We start from the raw sequence: 15,440 nt of genomic DNA, 5'->3' as shown, positions 1-15,440 counted from the left end.
AATTGTATTACAACTAATGATATAGGCAATTCTATTAGAAATAGCGGGAGGCATTAGGGTAACCATTGTTGATCACCTTGTATTATGTATTTATATTATCTATTATGTCCACCCTTTTGACTTGACCGATTCTGTTCTGTTACGTCACATTTGGTTTTACTCTCTTCCAAAAAAGCAACAAGAACCGTGGGAGCAATGAAACCCAAAATGTGTAATAGTCACTGTACAAAAGAGAGGAAAAGAAAGTGCTCTAAACTATATAACTGCATGTATATTTAAAAGTATAAGATAGAAAATGATATCACAGAGTTTTATTGGATCATTGAACAGAACTGTTTGCAGTATCATTGGTGGAATGTCCACTCTACAAGCTTTAATTTTGTGACTTGAACAATTATTTCTAAGATGGCAATATGTAATCCATTAACTAGTGATTTCCTACTGCGCATTTTTTTATTCTGTAAATCTGTATAACTTGTACCCCTTCACTGTTTTTTTTTTCTTTCTTTTCTTTTCTCCTTAAATAAAAATTAAAAAAAAAAAATTGAGGTACTAAAAAAGGCTTACAGGCATTTTTTTAACCATCCAATGTTTGATTTAGTACTTACAATGTGACTTTAAAAAAATTATTTTGTTTTTGTAGAAAAACTTTGCAATGTTCAACAGTGAAGATTTCAGACTTTTCCATCAAGTATGTGTTCTTTTCTAGATGAACAATGTAGATTATCTACATGTGACCTAATAGTTTGTGATACTAACATGAACAATAACATGATTTTTTGAAACTGCTGGTAACTTATAATTGGGGTGGCATAATTTCATAATTATCTAAAAGTTTTATATTTTTGATATAAACTAATTATATTAGAAATGTATCTTTGACACAGAACATTTCTAATGAGACAGTTCTAAGAAAATGTTTTTTAAAAAGAATTCAAAATGTAACACATTTTGATAATGTATTATCAAATTTCTGACTGTGATTCATAATGTCAGAATCTTTATGTTTAGGCCAGGCATAGTTTACATATCTGTAATACCAGAACTCAGAAGACTGAGACAGGAGCATTGTCCAGAGTTGGAAGCAAACTTGGGCTACAAGTGAGTTCAAGGCCAGCCTGAACTACATAGTGAGACCCTGCCTTTAAAAAACCAAGCAGAAACAAACATTTATGTTTAAAACAACAATATTTCAGATATCAATCCATTCTTAGTAAAATTTAAAAGTTTTACTTTTATTTTTATGTTTACTGTTTATTATGGCTGTGTCCAGATGTCCCCTGAAGCCTCATGGATTCATAGGTGGGTGTTTTCAGAGAGCGTGATGCTGTGATTAGTAGGTGATATAATTATTAAGGGTGTATGATTACTAAATTAGTTCATTGATTGGTTTGGTATAGTTCTAGTTTGAATAATGGTATAGTAGATTAAAAACTGATGGTCAGCTTAAACACCAGATGAACTGAATCAGAATGGTGCAGAGTGTAGGTGGCCCACCTGAGGATTGTTGCCAGCATAAAAAGGAGGTTTGGAGAGGAAAAGCTGATACTGTTGTTTGATGTTATTGATCCTCCTATTGCCATGAGGAGTTTGTCAAGCTTCTTCCCTGATATGAACTTGGCTGTTTTCATTATCAAAGGATCTCAGGGCCTTGTTGTTGCTGAGAATTACCGTGATTCCCTTTGGGAGATTCCAGTCCTTCCATTGAGCGTTGCTTCCTGGCTCCAGAGGAGAAGATGGTGTGTTGCTCAGTTTCCAGGAAGAGCTTGTTACACTGGCTTTCTGATAAGAACTTGACTATTCCCATCGTTGGAGGAGCTCAGGCCTTCATTGTTCATTGTTGCTGAGGATGACTGTGGTACTTTTTGGGGGAGCTCTGGTCCTTACTTTGAGTGTTTCTTTCTGGCTCCAGCACAAAACTCTGAGCCTACTGGCACAGAGCCTTTCATCCTGCTGGTGTAGACTTTCTAGCTTCCACCACTGACCTTGGGGCCTTCCCCGTGCAGATCTGTGAAACAGACTTACGTGAATTTTCATGGGCTGTAGGTCTCCTGCTGAACTCATGCAGGGTATTCCCATGAGATCCAGACCCTTGCTAGATTCTCTAGATGTTTAGTGTATGGGTAGATTTCCTGCACTTTTTTTGTATTTGACTCCTTGGGTGACCATTGTTAATAACACTATAAATTACGTGTCCTGTACAATTGTCTTGTTCTCCTTGAAATCCCTGACTACAACAACTGGAAAGGCTAGCTGTGAATGCTACCCACCCTGAGGGTGGTTAGCCTGGATGTAACAAAGGATGGAAAGAGGGTTGCTGCTCTCACGTGTTGCTGCTGCTTCTCTACTTCTCTGCTTTGCTGACTTCTGCCCACCATGAACTATTTCTCCTTTATGATATACCTCTGCCATGCCATCCTGCATTGGAGCCAGCCAACTATGAACTGAACCCATTACAAACTGTGAGCTAAATAAATCATTTCTTCTTTAACTTGAGGTGTTGCATATTTTGTCTTAGCAACAAGTAACTAAGAGAGATTTTAGTACTGGGACTGGGTCTTTGCTGTGACATTACCTGGCCAAGTGATTCAGGAGGTTGTGGAACTGTTTTATGGGAAGAGTTTGGGAAAGTTTGGATATGCCATCTGAAAAAGCAGCCCTGGATTACCTAAAACTGTACTTGTCAGAACTCGGAAGACCAGAATGCTGATAGAAATGCCACCAGTAAAGACTAGGTTCAGGAGATTTCTGCTGGGAAGAAGAACCATATTGGCTGTTGGATTCCAGATGATATGTGTTATGCCTTGGTAAAAAAATTTGCCTATATTTTGTTCATGTCCAAAGACTTTGCCTAAGACTGAGATTATGGGCAGTGGACTAATTATTTTTGCTGAAGGAATTTCAAGACAGTCTAACATTAGATGGCATGGCTATCATTAGGAGCTTTTAGCCAGATCTGTGTTGAAAGTCCATAGCAGGGAGCCCCCTACAATAATTTAAAATGTTGTGAGGTCAGCCAGAAAGAAAGGAAGCTGTAGTAAAGCTGTGGACAGAAAGAGCAGAGGAGAACTTTTTGCTGAGAAGAAAGAGAACTGTAGAAAAGATGGCCTCGGGACATCACAAGACAGCAGGACTCCAGCCTTTGTAGCCTCAAAATTATAAAGATGAAAGATTTTGCTTTGAGAAGAAAGCCCCAGAGTATGTTTCAGAATGGTGGCAACCTAGAGAATTTGTTTGTTAGGACTGGGTTCAGAATGTTCAACAGAATTCTGAAAAGAGGAGAAGCCTGGCTACTACTTCACTGCCCAAACTGGCAGGAGACCTTGGTATCATCCATAGAGTGCTAATTTTAGGTGCACACAAAATACAAGACTAGAGGGCTTCCACCCAGCCTTCATTAAGAGTTTGTGTAAGTACTGAATGAGTCCACTGATTGGTTGGCCTAGTTCCGGGTGTGGATAATGAATGAGAAGGCCCATCCTGTGTGTGAGTGCCACCCACCCTATATGCAGGTAGCTTGCCTAAAGTATAATGGACAGAAAGAGCTGGGCTGTCACTTGCTGCTGCTGCTACTCTACTACCTCACTGCTTTGGTGCCTTTTGCTCACCACGAGCTGTTTCTCCTCTGTGATGTGCCTCTGCCATGCCACCCTGGCTTGGATCTAGCCAACCATGAACTGAAATATCTGCAAACTGTGAGCTAAATAAATCTTTATTCCTTTAACTTTGGGCATTGGGCATTTCGCCTAAGCGATGAGAAAAACTAAGACATCATCTTTTCTTGTTTTTATTGTTTAGGAAAATTAAAAGTTTTGATTATACGAGCTATTATATTCAGTGTTCCTTGTTTTTAAAGTTCCACTATCCTGGTATAATGTAGTTAGTTATGGCTCATGTCTGAATATGCTGAAAAAGTAACTGAATTGTTTCTGTTAAATTTCTACCTTGTTTATTGCTAATAGTCACATAACTGGCAAGAGTCATACTCATCTTGCTCAATAATAATGTATGTTCACCTCTTTCAAGATTGGCAACACCAGATTGGGCAGTATTCAGGGACATCCAGCTATGCTTAAGAAATCTTCAGCCACTGTCCTAAACTTAGTTGTCCTACATTTTCGGTCCCCTGGGAAAAAAAAATCATCCCCCAACCATTAAGATGCCAGAACTATGGAACCAGGACTGAGCTAATGATTCACTAGCCCATATCCAAGCAGCTAATCATTAAAAGCTGGTCTCTTGCTTTTGGGAGCCCAGAAGTCTGAACTCTTATATGAGCATGCCCCTTGCAGTTACCTCAGCTGGAGTTCTCTCCTGTCTTTCCTCTTAACTTTACAATTAAAACTTTTTATAAATTTCTGCTTTAATTTTAATTTCTAGTATTACTAAAAGCAAGGATCACCAACTAGCCTACAATCCTTACTCCTGAGCCCTTGGATAATACTTTACAGAAATTAAATTATAGAAGTTCTCCATTTCTGCATAACACCACACTTTTCTGTTCCTCTCAATCTTTTGTGCTTATATCAGCAAAGCTCTGATTATTACTTTGGGGGAGTCTTCCATGAGTTTGTACTCTTAAGAAAAGAATCACAAAGTCCCGTGCTTGGTCATAGAAACAGTACTGACAAAGTTTTGCAGAATTTGAACAGGACTGGTAAATTGATAAGGGCTTTAACTTTGTAAGAGGTTCTTCTTTTTTTTTTTAAATCTGTACCGGGGATCAAACTCACGACCGCCTGCTTGCAAGGCAGGTGCTTATGCTGCTGAGCTAAATCTCCAGCCCTGTAAGTTCTTGATAGTGTGGGTTCTGCTTTAATGTAAAACAGGCCAGCCTATTGTGTACGTTTGAATATGAAAGGTACCTCTTCTGAACAGGACTATATTGTATTTTCCCTTCACTTTTCTTTCAGAGTGATTTTAAAAGTACATAAAGATACCCTCACCATCTTATTTTTGTAAGTAGGGCTCTACTCGACTGAACAGATTATCCCTGGAATATAATTTCAGAGTTGAAATCTGTTGACTGCTTATTCCAACTCAGGGAAATTGAAAACTGATTAACTTTTCTCTTGCTGTGTGGGAGAAAGAAAGTTTCTGTTTCTAAAGGAACTCTTCCTTTCATCTCTGGGAGACAAACCAGTTTAGGACACTTCTCAGATTAGAGCCCGAGACAAAACAACTTGCTATATGAAGAACTAAGATACTGAGGGATATATAGTAACAGGTCATACAAATTAGTGAACAATGTAAACTTTACAATTACAAAGAAAATCACATTAGGCAATCATTTTATGGCAAAATAGAATGAGGAAAATGGAGCAGCCAATTAAAAATTGGCATAAAACATCCTCAAGGTAGCCAGTAAGGAACGAGTCTGGGGGCGGTAGAGAAATTGCTAGTGGCTGCCATCAGAGTTGGTTAGAAAAAGTCTGGGACTGACATTTTGTCATTGCCAATTTAGTTTACTCAGTGCTTTTTACTTCATAATGAAAATGTTGATTTTATTTGTAACATAGAGAACTGTGGGGATAGACTGAATTAATATAAATTATAATTTTTCCTTTAAGATAATTACCATAGAAAGTAAACAGAATGCTGAAATGCTGCTAGAAGAAATGTACCATTTCACTATTTAAGTTTTCAGTGTTTGGAACTTTGAGTTCAGAATTGATTGCACTCATTATCTGAATGATAGAGAAGTGAATTTTGTTTTCTTTTTTTAAGTAACTGCTTTGCTTAATTTCACATTTGTTTAATGACATTCCCAAAGTGATTCTTTTTTTACTTCTATCTCTAAATAGGCCCATAATATTTATATTCCATTCTTTTTATTGGATCCAATATCAAGTTAGATGTGGTGACACACACCTGTAAACCCAACACTCAGGATTCTGAGGCAGGAGGATCACTGTGAGTTTAAGGCCAGCCTTGGTAATACTTTGGGTTTACGACCACCTAAACTGCACAGTGAGACCAAATTTCAAAAGCCAGAAAGGAAAAAGAAGTATCCTGAATCAGCCCTGAATTATGATATGTTTCTGACACTTGTCACTTATAAAGTAAGTTGATAAGTACTACTTGAAGATCTTCATCTTTGTTTCTTTCTCTCTCTTACAGAATCCCAAGGACTGCAGCACAGCCAAGAAGCTGGTGTGTAACATCAACAAGGGCTGTGGCTATGGCTGTCAACTCCATCATGTGGTCTACTGCTTCATGATTGCATATGGCACCCAGCGAACACTCATTTTGGAATCACAGAACTGGCGCTATGCTACTGGTGGATGGGAGACTGTGTTTAGACCTGTAAGCGAAACATGCACGGACAGATCTGGCATCTCCAGTGGACACTGGTCAGGTAGGAAGCTAGTACAGCATGTCAGATTTCTGGCATGAACAGATTATCAGATTTCTAGGTATGTTTTCATGAATCAAAATCACCTTTTCTTTTGGATCCAGGTATTCAATGTTATCCAAATAAGATGTAGAAAAACAGTATTATAATATCAAAAATATTTTATGATTTATTTGATTTCTGATGTTTATTTGTATCTAGGTTTTACAAAACCACTGAACTTTTTCAAGGAATATAACTTAATCTTTTAACAATCGTGGTACAGCATTCATTTTTTAGGGTGTTTTCACATTATTGAATTCATTTGATCCTTATAAATTGATATATTGATGTGAAGTTACATTCAAATAATTTAAGGAAAGAGGCACTATGGCGACTACTATTATGTTAGGTTATCTGGTGGTGAAACACAATGATGCTTGAATTGCTAGGTTCTGCCCTGCATTCTTCTATTGCAATGTCCTCTCTTATCTCAATCTTCCCCCTATTTTTAAATTAGTCTACCTTCTCTCATTTTTTTAATTAAGGGAAAACTAAATTAAAAAATAATGGGACATATTATAGTAACTTTTTTGTTGTCCTATTAACCTAACTTGAACCCCAGTATTGCTCGCCCCATCTTGTTCCGTCTGATTATTATATATTCTATTTTTTTTGGTAGTATCAAGAGGGTATAGGCAATCACTTTGAAGGCAGTAAGATATACTATGATGCCCAATATGGATTGACTATCATCCTTTTTTTTTGAAGTCCTATAAGGTCCTCAGTGTAGATTTTATTGGTTTTGTTCCGTACTGTTTTGATCAGTTCTATTATACCTGATGATATAGACAACTCAATTTAAAAATAGCAAGAGACACAATGGTAACCACTTTTGATCACCTGGTATTCTATTTTTGCATCACGTGCTATGCCCACCCTTCTGTTCTAACTGACTCTGTTTTGCTTAGTCACATTTGGTTTTATTCTCTTCAAAAAAGTAATAAGAACCATGAGAGTAATAAAACCCTAAGTCTAATTGTTACTGTAAAAAAGAGAGGAAAGTAAGGTGGACTAAGGGATATAACTGCAGGTATGTTCGAGTGTGTAGGATGGAAAATCATAACTGAGCTTTTGTTGGATCATTGAAAGGGACTGTCTCCAATTTCACTGTATGAATGTTTACTTTATATGCTTTAATTTAGTGATATGGACAACTTTTTCTGGGAAGATAATATGTAACCTATTAACTGGTGATTTCGTACTGTATATATTTTTTTCTAGAAATACTGTATTATTTGTACCCTTTTACTGCATTGTTTTTTATGTCCTTTCTTTTTTTTCTTCTTTTTCTTCTCTCTTTTAAATAAAAAAATTGATATATTGTATAAAATACATTGAGTACATTATTTTGTACAATATATGATTTACTTATACATTTTCACATTATATAAAGTAGATTTTTGGTTATTAGCATGCTTAAAAGACTTTCCAAACACCAGTTTCTGACTCACAAAGTCTGGAATATAGTTAAGAATTTGCATTTCTGGCAAAATTTCCAGATCTTGGAGCCACACTTCGAGAACTATGGAGATTGCCTGTAAAAGTAACTTTATCTGTGCTTCACAGTTGGAGATGGTGAAGCCTAATTTGTTTGTTCATTGTTTTGTTTTGCCATATTAAGGATTGAATACTGGACCTTCCATACTAACTTATCCACGATCCTTTTTATTATTTTGAAATAAGATCTTGCTAAGTCACTGCATTCCCCACTCTGAACTTTAACTTGCCATCTTACTCCCTTAGCCTCCAGAGCGCTAGTGTGTGGCACCATATTCAGCTTGTCTCATTTTTATGTGATTTTAGTTTTATTCCAAAAACATATCTTGAAGAAAAAAATGAACTAAGATCCTGTGCTAGGCATTCTAAAAAGATAAAATGATTGTTCCTTCTCTCCAAGAAAGTACCAGACTATAGTCTTACTGCTAGTCTATTATTTTTTCCCCCTACAATCATGATCTTTAAGTAATGGAGCTAAATTTGGGCTATCTGTGTTTTAAAATCATTGTTTTATCATTCTGTAATATTAAGGAAATTACTTAACCCAGGCTTTAGTTTTCTTATCAGTAAAATGAGAAATAGTAATTCATTTCATTGAACTATTTATAGCATTAAATAATAGATGCAATAATAGATGATATAATAGCTCAAGTAATTGTTAGATATATTAGTAGCCTTTATTTATTGAGCCAAATATATAAAGAGTGTTCACAGTGTGGTAGATACTGAATAAATGGGTAGGATCAGTGCTAGACAGGATAGTGCACTGTTTCTGTAATTACATTTTGTGGGAAGTCAAACATGTTCAAAATACTGATTGTCACGTATGTGGTTTTGGGGGAGGTTTTTTGGTTTTTGTTTTGTTGGTTTTTTTGTTTTGCTTTTTGAATTTTTGTTTGTTTTTATTTGGGCTTTTAGTTTGTTTTGTTTGTTTTTGCCTCTTTGTGGGGGAAGAAAAGTATTTGCCTATTTGCAGAAGTATCACGAAAATTAATTGGGTAAGTTTTTAAAAAAATATTTTGAGTTATTCTGTAAAAGAGCCTATATGGATTAATAATTATACTGTATGACTTTTGTCATTTATAGATAACGTATAAACTATATCAACATATTTTTCTTTATAAGTCACTTCATATTTTAAAATGAAGCTCTTAATCTAAAACCTTACTGAGTGTTAGTTTTAAGCTTGTATCTTCCTGGTCTATAGTTTATCAGTAGTGCTAGCAAATAAAATGTAAAAATTAAGAAGATACTGTACTAAATTTGTCAGCATTGAAAAGAAACTCTGCCGTGCTTGCTGTAGCTGATGTTTTTTATTTCATGAACCTAAGTTCAGTTGTAAGTTCAGTTTTAACTTCAGTGATTGTGAAAATTTATAGCCAAAATAGGTCACATATTATCCTTTTTCCCTGTCTCTAGAGAAAGGCAACTCTCTCCTCCCTCCTCCCCCTAGTACTGGGATTGGAACCCAAGCCTTTGGACTGAGTTGCATCCCCAGGTCTTTATTTTGAGACAGGATCTCTCTGAGTACCTAAGTTATCCTTGCTGGACTCAAACTTGGCATCCTCCTGCCTCAGCATCCCAGAGTGCTAGAATTACAAGCATGCACCACCATACCCAGTCAGAGGCAATTTTTGAATGGTAATTGATTAATAGAAAAGTGAAAAGATATTTACTAGATTTATCAGATTTAGTGTACAGTTTGGCTCTGCCTATATGCAACAAGATTTGGTTTATTTGATTTTTAATCCTTTATATATATTGTAGTCCATAGTAGCTACCACATGACATGGAGGTTAAAAATTAATTTCAAACATTCAAAATTTCATAAAATTATAGGTAAACAAGATCTAGAAATCATTCTTTATTTGTCCTTTGTTTACCTGGAATCCATAACCCAGATGAGTCTAAATAACTTTTCCAGTCATAAAGTTTGTATAAATGACAGAAGTTTAATTAGTGCATTTTCCACTACCTACTTCCAGTCTAGATCTTTCTCTGTAAATTCATGCCAAGTACCCAAACAAGGTTTGGAGCCCTAGAAACTGCCTGGAATGTCTAGGAGCTAAATAAAATATTTTAATATTTTTGTCCCAAATGCTATAATTTGTTTCCCAAATGTTATAATCTGTTTCAACCCTTCCATATAACTTTCAGTATTGAAGAGTCATCAATTTTGTTTTCTTGGTCATTTGTACTTCCTGATTAAAGAATTCATTTTATCATGGTGCAACAGAATTACAATTTTAATTTAATAGATCTTTTCTTTATCACCATAAGTATTATTGTGTGATTACAAATATGTGCCACCATACCTGAAAACTAGTAATTATTTTTAACATGCTTGCAGAGCTCACTGTAACTAAAATAATTTAAATAATGATCTTATAGCCACCAGAAGATATTTATGTTCAAACTTGGAATAATTTTGTTTTTGTTGCAACAACTAGCAGAAACACCAAAGCAACACCCAAGATTTGGAGGCAGATTTATTTTACCTTGACAGGCACCAATTGGGATCATTCCCAAAATATCAGACCCTGATCTCTGATGGTCTAGGGATAAGCATGCAGAAGTACTGAGACAAAATGACTTGTCAGTTGGGGATTGGTTCTTACAATATGTATCATAATGACCGGCCCTGCATCACAGTGACCAGCCATTTCTAAGAAACAAAAGTAACAGGAACTCTAACTGATAACTACTATTACCTTGGGCAACTAACAAACTGAGGTATACCAGGTAGGGGTGTGTGTGTGGGGGGGTTCTTCTGCTACTTTATAAAAAGTATAGTTGCTATCCAATTATGTTTCCATTTGTATACATTATCTATCTACATATATATCCTTTGGAGAAACTTTATTTCATGGTTTCTAAGAATTGGAAGAAGCAAAGTGAATTCTAAGAAGCTCCTAGATATTAATTCCTTAAGTAGCCATAAGTCAACTGTATCTGTTGTTCTGACTTTATACAAAGAATTGTAGACTGAATGAAGTGGCACAAACCTCCAAGTCCAAGTGAGACAGGAGGATTGTAAGTTCAAGCCCAGCCTGGGCAATTTAGTGAGATCCTGTCTCAAAATAAAAATAAACTTAAAAAATAATCTTGGAATATTTTGGCATCTCTTCCTTGGAATTATTATTGTTCATACACACTTGACATGATAATGTCTGTGGGTTGAATTTTGTGAGTCCTGTGTCACTAGTATGGGAATTATCATCACATTTAATCATTTCAATAGCTATATCGTACCTTGCTACAGCTTGACTTCCTTCTCCTGCATTACTTAACAGTTGTTAACTCATATTCTTTGTTAAATGCAGGAAAATATTAATGATTATGCTTCTAGTTAAAAGTAATCAAAATCTTTCCCATCACCTACACATATCATGTTCTAATAGTTTCATATTCAGAAGTTGCTGATAAAATGATCAGTTTATTTTTCTGTGCCATACAAGATTTCCTAAACTTGAACTAACTACATGTAGAAGATCTCCTGATTCTTCTACACAGATTCCTTGCAGTAATTCAGAATGGGAGTCTTTTGGAGACAGGGTTTTGTTTTTAGTCCAAGTGTACCTTGAGCTTGCTATTTAACCCAGGCTGTCTTCAAACTCATGTGATTACTCTTAGCTTCCTGGATGCTAGGAGTGCTGGCATTATAGGAATATCCCAACCACATCCAATTCATTTGCTTCTCTACCTAATGGTTTGAAGTATCCTTAAAAATTATTGATTTATTTTTAAAATGTGTTTGCTGTTTTGAGCTGTGTATGACAATTAGCTTCCAAAGAGCTTTTCTAGTTGGAATAAATGCCTCAAGTAAGTGATTTAGTGATAGAGAACCCAACAGTTTAAACTTAATTTTCTACTGTTTTTTTCTTTTTTTAATATATATATATTTTAAAGAATAAAACAGAACAGATCAGATCAGAACAAAACAATGCAGGCAACACAGGATTTCAAAATGAAACAACAAGAAATCAACAGTGTTCTCCCCAAAACATTTGTCCATATTTTCACATACGATGAATTCAAACAAAACAAAACACTATAAAACTGATTAAAACAAAAGAATGAAAGCATCACCAGCCTTCAAAAACAGACAATAGGAAAATCAACAATGGCTATCGTAATGTCTCTTGTTCTCTTCAAAATAGCTGTCCATAAATTTATACATATTGAAATCAAATAATAGAGAACAAATTAAAAGCAGTCAAAACAAAGAGTAAAAGCAGTATTGGACTTCAAAACAAGATGACAAAAAATCAGCAATGGCTACCATAGTGTCTCGTTTTCTTCTGTTCATATCATCACACATAAAATCAATTCTTGTACATTTTTAGGACAAGATCTAGGCATGTAAGCCTATACATGTACATCTGTTCTTTCTGTATTAGAGGGAAAAACAAAATACAAGAAACAAAAGACACAAATAAATAACAATAACAAAGAGCCCAAAACAATAACACTATAGGCCTTCAAAACAAGGTGGTAGGAACATAAGTAAGGTTGTTCTTCTGCATAGTTATATTCAAAAGAGTACTCAGATTATCAGATTTAAACATGCAAAATTGTTCTAAACTTATGAATGTTTACTGTTTTGTTCCAAGAGCTAACAGAATTAGTAATATAGTCATTTTAGCTATCTTAAGTGTATATAAACAAATTTATATCTTTTTCTTTTTCCGTCCTTCTTTTCTCCTTTTCCCTATTTTTTCCCTTTGAGCAGTTTCTTATCCTTTCACAATTTTTTTTTAAAGATTTTGTATCTTATTTACTCTTTCAGCTTTTTACGCTAGGGAGACAATACAGTATTTACACATGTGAGTTTGATTTATTTCACATAAGAGTATAGTCTCCAGTTGCATCCATTTGCTGTAAGAGCCACAATGTGATCCTTCTTTATAGCTGAATAGTATTCCATTGTATGTGTGGTAAAAGTACCACATCTTTTTTATACATTCCTCAGTTGATGGGCATTTAGGTTGTTTCCAGTATTTAGCTATTATAATTGTGCTGCTATAAACATGAGTGCACATATATCACTGTGGTATGATGTTTTCAGTTCTTCTGGGAATATGCCCAGAAGTAAAATAGCTGGGTCAGATGGGACTTGCAATCCGAGCTTTTTGAGGAACTTTCAGACTGATTTCCCAGAGTGGTTGTACCAGTTTATACTCCCACCAACAATGCAGAATAGTTCTTTTTTCCTTGCAGCCTCTCCAGCATTCTTTTGAAGTTTTTCCCTTGACTAGTATCTAGTGACATTCTTTATCTCTTCAAATCATTTTTGGTTTGAAGTGCACATTGTCTGCAAACAGAACAGCTACCCATCATTTTTTGGGGTGTTTCTGTGGCATGAACTATTGTTTTCCATCCTTTGACTTTCAGTCTGTGAATTTCCTTTTGAGTTAGATGGGTTTCTTATTTATAGCATATGGTTTGATGTTATTTCTTGATCCATTCTGCCAGTTTGTTTCTTTTAATTGGTGAATTGGGGCCATTTCCATTAATGGTTAGAACTGATATATATTGGATTATTTTTATTATGTTATCTTTCTGCTGTTGGTACCTTTACCCTCCATTTAATTGTTTGCTTGCTTAGTGCTTTTTTTATGTTGGGGTTCTTGAAGTTGTACTTACTTTTATGTCTATTTAAAATATCTTTCAGTATTATTAACAGGGTTGGTTTGGTGGTAAAGAAGTTCTTGAGCTGTTCTTTGTCATAGAAGTATTTTATTTCTGCGTCAGTCTGGGTTGGAAGTTATTTTCCTCTAGGATCTAAAATACTTCACTCCATGCTCCTCTTGACTTCATTGTTTGTATTGAGAAGTCTGCTGTGATTCTGATGGGTTTTCATTTATAGGTGATCTTTCTCTTTTCTCTAACAGCTTTTTATATTCTGTTCTTATATTGAATTTCTGAGATGTTGGTTGTTATATGTCTGGTATAGATTCATTTTGATTATGGCTAATTGGAGTTCAGTATGTTTCAGTTACCTGTAAAGAAGACTTACCAGTCTCCTTTCTCGTGTTTTAGAAATTTTTGGCTTACTTTTGTAAATAGTCTTTTGATATCATTTGTGTTGTCTATCTTTACATTCATTGAGGAAGTTTTGCCCACTTTCAATGGAATTTTTGATTTCCTGGATGTCTCTTTGAATCTGTTTCATGCATTCTATTTCTTTCTTACATTGTTCATTCAAGATTTCCATCTTTTTGCAGTGATCAGTTTTTTTAACTATGTATTTTTAGATACGTTCAATATTTCCTTTATTATGTTTATCATTTCTTCTTTTACCTGGGAGATTATTTCTGATGTGAGTTCCTTTACAGCTTCATTGAGTTGTTTCTTTATTTCAGTTGCTATCATTTCATAAATTTCAGGTGTATGGCTTATACTGTCTTCTATGTTCATATCTCCCAGGCTTGTTTGGCATGGGCTGGAGATTTGAGATTGCATTTTGCTCTTTCGTTTGTCATTTTCCTATACTCCCTTGGAGACGCTGAATGCAAGGTCTCAGTTGCTTCCTGGGTTGAGGATGTCTGTCAGTTCTGCAGGGAGTGTCCTCAGTTGAATAGGAGTCCTTAGGCAGGCCTTATCAAGTCCCTAGTGGCACTCAAAGGCTCCTCAAATAGAGGGAGTACGCTGGCCAGCGTATCTTCAGCACCACCCCTCATTGTACCACAAACTCCCTGGCTGCTTGAGGTTTCTATGCAAAACTCTGCCAGGTTCTGAGTGGTATACGAAGGCTGAACAGCTAGAGAATGCTATGCAGGCCTTCAGCTCATGCCACATGGCGCACCAAAGCTTCCCAGTTGCTTGGGGACACTGGGGCCTTACCAGGTTCTGAGTAGGTGCCAATGTTGCACAGCTAGGTGGACTTTGCTGTGCAGGCTTTCCACTGTGCCATTCAGCACAGGAGGTTCCCCTCCCCCTTGGAGTCACTGGGTGCAGCACAACCAGGACCCAGAGTGACCTATCGATGCTCCCCACTGTGTGGGGAAATTGGTCAGGGCCTTTTTCTTTTATAAATATTGGGAAATTATTCAGATTAACAGTTAAACTCATTTGGCTGCTTTGTCTCTATTTCTGTTATCTTCCTCCCATTGCTTTAATAAATATGTAACAAATCGAAGTGAATTAATATGATAAATCCAATTGGAAAACATTTTTTATAAATGAAAATAATGCTAATAAATAATTTGCCCCAGAGGTGCCTAGTTTGAGTACATGTTAAAATAGCCATTTTCAGTAGTTATTTATCTAAAAAAAAAACATGGGATATTTATCTTCCCTCCATATCTCATCCTATTTTTTAAAAATTTTATTTAAAGAAAGACAAAACAGGGCTGTGGATTTAGCTCAGCGGCATAAGCACCTGCCTTGCAAGCAGGCAGTCATGAGTTCAATCCCCAGTACCGATAAAAAAACAAAAAAAAAAGAAAAAAGAAAGACAAAACAAAACAAAATGGGTCAAAATAATACATACTTTCAAAGAAAAAAAAAGTAATAAATCACTTGTTGATGTTTACATATTGTC

At 35.6% G+C, this 15,440-nt stretch overlaps 1 protein-coding gene across 8 annotated transcripts in view; it reads left to right on the top strand.

Moving 5' to 3' along the window:
* Positions 1-15,440, top strand: part of Fut8 (fucosyltransferase 8) — a 409,437-nt gene that overhangs the window by 348,768 nt on the left and 45,229 nt on the right. For all 8 annotated transcript variants that reach the window (XM_063240896.1, XM_063240899.1, XM_063240894.1 and 5 more), the window contains one exon: positions 6,121-6,358. In XM_063240896.1, the coding sequence (XP_063096966.1) occupies positions 6,121-6,358 (238 nt within the window). The remainder of the gene's footprint in view (positions 1-6,120; positions 6,359-15,440) is intronic.

The sequence above is a fragment of the Cavia porcellus genome, unplaced genomic scaffold (assembly GCF_034190915.1).
Source record: "Cavia porcellus strain 051 isolate PalLab524CR breed Dunkin Hartley unplaced genomic scaffold, mCavPor4.1 scaffold_31, whole genome shotgun sequence".
Taxonomy (NCBI): domain Eukaryota; kingdom Metazoa; phylum Chordata; class Mammalia; order Rodentia; family Caviidae; genus Cavia; species Cavia porcellus.
The sequence above is the reverse complement of the archived record's forward strand: the minus strand, read 5'-3'. Positions and strand labels throughout refer to the sequence as shown.